This window comes from Cynara cardunculus, assembly GCF_001531365.2.
Source record: "Cynara cardunculus var. scolymus isolate 2C chromosome LG 13, CcrdV1, whole genome shotgun sequence".
NCBI classification, from domain to species: domain Eukaryota; kingdom Viridiplantae; phylum Streptophyta; class Magnoliopsida; order Asterales; family Asteraceae; genus Cynara; species Cynara cardunculus.
Window position 1 is genome coordinate 1,799,757 of NC_037540.1, and position 4,352 is coordinate 1,804,108.

At 29.7% G+C, this 4,352-nt stretch overlaps 1 protein-coding gene across 1 annotated transcript; it reads right to left on the bottom strand.

Annotated features, from left to right (window-relative positions):
• Nucleotides 1-2,465: 2,465 nt before the first annotated feature.
• Nucleotides 2,466-3,741, bottom strand: LOC112525925 (transcription factor bHLH168-like). Its single transcript, XM_025136244.1, has 3 exons — nt 3,392-3,741; nt 2,947-3,279; nt 2,466-2,807 (listed from the first exon to the last, which is right to left on the bottom strand). The coding sequence occupies exons 1-3, from the start codon at nt 3,509-3,511 to the stop codon at nt 2,739-2,741; spliced, it is 522 nt and encodes a 173-aa protein (XP_024992012.1). The 5' UTR covers nt 3,512-3,741; the 3' UTR covers nt 2,466-2,738.
• Nucleotides 3,742-4,352: the final 611 nt, after the last annotated feature.

The following is a 4,352-nucleotide window of genomic DNA, read 5'->3' on the forward strand; positions in this document are numbered from 1 at the left end:
TAACTTCAAAAATGAGATTTCAATTAAATTTGTTATAAAATTAAAATCGTGATTTTGTCACCTTAGATAAGATTTCAATTAAAACTGTGACTTCTAATTAGACAAACTATTAACATTAGTCAAATATTTGTAGAGTACTTTGCAACACGATTCTCAAGCATAGTTAGATAACTTAAATTAGCATATGGTTCTAAGATTGTTGTCAAATTTTCTTAAAAACTTTTAATGTACTCACATTTGTCTACAAAATTTTAGAAGAGTACTTCAAATTTAGTCTATAACATTCCTTTTGAAGATGATATTATCACTACCGCGCAACGCGCGATTAGAAAACTAGTGTACTATAAAATTAACACGTGGCTCAAATTACTGAATTTAAGACATGTAAAATCAACCAAGTACAAACAATGAAAACAAGAGAGACGTCTATGTATTTTGTTCATCTAGATAATGATTGATATATATACACACACATAGGAGTGATCAAATGCAAACCATTTTTTTTTTTTGGCAAACCCTACAAATTAATTTCATCTATTCATTTTCTTGATCAATAATTATAATTAAAATGTGCTATATTAGGAAAGTAAAAAATAAAATAAATGGTTTAATATTTAATCAAGAAATGGTAAAATTGACAAACCATTGTTCGTCTCATTTTTGGAAATTGATTTCATCTATAGAAACATTTTGGAAACTGTATCTTATTTTTTCGTTAGTGAAATTTGTTTCATTGTTCCGTCTGTATAATTAAATTTGAGTCGTATATGGTTCACTCAATGGAACATTTTCCAAAAATTTGAATAACATGTTTTCGTTAATGAAACTCGTTTCATCATTGAAATTGGTTTCATGGACTCTACAATCCAAAAACTGAATGATATTGTTTCAGAAGTGAAAATTGTTGAAATGTTTCATAACCAAAATGAAATCGGTTTCATGGTTTCTAATCAAGATAAACTCGGTTTTACATATGAAACTAAATATTGTTCAATCAATGAAACACTTCAAGAACTGAATAATAATATTTCATTCATTTTTTAAATTTGTTTCATGTTTTCTAACCAAAATGGAATCGGTTTCATGGTTTATAGTCAAGATGAAATTAATTTTATTAATGAAACCAAATATGGTTCAGTCAATGAAACATTTCAAGACCTGAATACTATTATGAATGTTGATATATGTATATTTGTTTATGTTAGAATTAGATTAAATTATGTATTAACTTAAAAAGTAAATTAAATTTGGATGTTACAAGACGGATCTATGATTTTCATCCAACTGATGCATCTTTAAACTGGATCAAAGGTTTGCAAAGTCATCTGATTTGTTTTTAACCGTGTTTCACTATTTCATGGGATTTTTTTACAGTAATTTAATTGATTTCGAAGGATTTTTAAGTTTTTTTTTGTTATTTCTGTAAGGCTCTTTGTTTTATGGTTGATTTTGAGATATTGGTTTTTTTTTTTTTTTGTTGATGTTCCTTATATTTTCTGATATTTCGGAGTGTCCTCAAAATTTAGCAGGTGCACATTTCATACCAAAAAAATTCTACCTACAAAACTAAGTTGAGTTGATGTACGGGACCTCAGTTGGGGCTTCATAGGTCGTCTGTATTGATGTGCATGAGGAAGAAATTCACAATTACGATATCATGGGTGCATTCAGAATGAAATTGAATTTCATTCTTTTTTTAAATATTGTTTGGTTTGTAGCATTTGGAATGAAATTTATTTGTTTGTTTTATAAATAATTTGTTAGTTTGGAGGTGATAAAGAGATTATATTGTATTTTATGCAAAGAGACAGGGTACATATATGAGGCATAAACAATTAAAATCCATGATGTTCGGATTTGAAATGATAACTATTTCTAAATGATTTTTAAACCCGTCGGTTATCAGATCAATTTCATTAAAATAGCAGAATTTCAAATCCAAACTTTATCTCAAACCAAACACAAGATTAAAATAGAATTCAATTTCAAACTCCATCTTGTAATTAAAGGTGAGGAGCAATCACCATATTTTATGATTTTGATGGTATTTACATGCACTTAATAAAGTTAAAGTATATCTTAGATAAAATACCAGAATATATTATAGCGTATGAAGGTTTATACTCTACAACGAATAATTCATGTAATGACATCATATATAAGATGCGTATGTTACAACTTGTTGACAAAATATATCGTCGACCAAATTATGTACAATCATTATCATACATATATAGAGAGAGAGAAACTAATTAATTATATATATATATATATATATATTGAGAACTGATGCATTATGTGTAATTTTCATCTAAGACTAAGATTTAAATTATTTATTAACATATGTTTGCTTCATAATGTGAAACTTTTTATGTGTACATGTTCATTAAAATGCTTGTGAAGAAATTTTAACGTGTGAAACAAGTATATATACATATATATATATAAACAAACACATTGTGAATGAAGTTTTAATATTAAACGGAGTTTAAAAAAGTACATATTCTAACGGGTATTACAATATTTAAGATTCTCTTTTCGATATTTTTAGTGAGACCCGACCCTATATGTCTCTGAATTGTCGATTGTGCAACATCTAACGTACACTACTGGGTTTCCAAAACCCTACACAATTGAACCATACATATATAATTAACTCCCACTTGAAAGCAATGTCCTTTCATGGTATATATCAATTTTACGTCAAATTAAGTAGATTTGTTTGCTCAATTTTGCTTCTAGCAAACCAGTTCCAACAATTTTGATTCTATTAGGGCAACATCGAACCCTAATCGAGCTTGAAAAGCCTGCACAAAGTATATATACTCATCATTACCCCATAGCTAGATTTGCATATCTAATATAAGATCATGATGAATATATAAATATATATATATATATATATATATATAATAGAATTAAGATGAAGATGAAGATGATATGGACCTTAGCATGAATGGTGCAGTAGGTTTGGTGACCAACAGTAGAGAAACTGGAGCTGGTGATTTCAGCACCACCTTGTTCTATAACACTCAAAATCTGGTAAGGTTCAACTTTCTTGTTATTGTTGTTTATGATCAAGTTGGCTTCCAGTTTAAAATCCATTTCCATCACTCGAACCACCTGCTGCTGCTGCTGCATGGTGTTTGATCTGTTGCTTCTGCTTCCAACCTCCTTTTCTAACTCTTCTTTCCTAACCTTCAATCCTTCCACCCTTTCTTTCCAGTTCACCAGTGAACTCGTTGCTCGATCCAAAAAATCCGGCAATGACATCCTCTCCTATACATATATATATATATATATAACATCCATCGGTAAACAATCATATATGTATGTATGTATATGTTTTACTAGAGATATGAATACAGAATGAAAGAGATCAGTGTAATACATAAGGTTGAAGATGAAGGAGAGATGCAAGAGTGGAGAAGAGGTCCTTCATCCTATCTCGGCGTTGCTTTTCTTTCGCCGCCGGTGGCCGGAGAGTAGAACATGAGCTTCTGCGAGCCATTCAGAAACTGGATTTGTGTTTGAATGAGTGAATAAGTTCTGCAGCATGTGTGGAGTGGTGGGTGGGTTTTATAAGCGGCCGGTTTCGGAGTCAAGCGGGGGTCTTCTCATAATAAATCCAATCAAAATTGAAGTCCTCATCGGATTATAGAGGCGAAGACAGAACCGAAATCTTGGACTCGTGTAGCTTCGTGGTGGTTGCTGACATTTGAAATTAGAGTTTGACTATTCACTTGATAAGACCTGTGCTCGGGTAAGCCTTATTACCTTACCGAATCAATATCGTAAGAATCAAAAATCTTATCCACTAATTGATGGCGACGACTTTTATCACGGTTTAACACTTACCGAGTAAATTATTACATACAACACCGTTTTGATAGACTAAAATATTACATGATAAGTAATTGATAGTATTGAATTTTACCGATAAACATTTATCTTGATAAACATTGGTAAATAGCCCCTCATATCTTCCATTCTTTTTTGATGACACGGGGATGATATCCCCACCCCTTACTCACTTCTCACCCTCTCCTCCTCGCATCTTTCACTCACTCACATACTCACCCTTTTTTAATTTTAATTTTAATTTTAATTTTATACTTTATACCTCTATAATTAGTTAATTAATTTATTTTATATCTTTTTTAAAAAAAAATCATTTTACACTTTTATCAAATTAACATACATAATCGTATATCAATTAAAACATATTTAAAAAATAAATTTTTATTTTAACAAGTTACATCATTATAATAATCTCATTAATATATTCGAAATGAGTCTAATATTGAATAGTTTTTGACTTAATATATATTATTATATATTATATATACTAT

Bases quoted from the DNA above. Each gene is read 5' to 3' on its own strand.
- LOC112525925 (XM_025136244.1), bottom strand. From the start codon at position 3,511: ATGGCTCGCAGAAGCTCATGTTCTACTCTCCGGCCACCGGCGGCGAAA. The intron at 3,280-3,391 runs GTATTACACTGA...ATATATGTATAG, and splicing joins TCCTTCATCTTCAACCTTAT to GAGAGGATGTCATTGCCGGA. The intron at 2,808-2,946 runs GTCCATATCATC...TACTTTGTGCAG, and splicing joins ACTGCACCATTCATGCTAAG to GCTTTTCAAGCTCGATTAGG.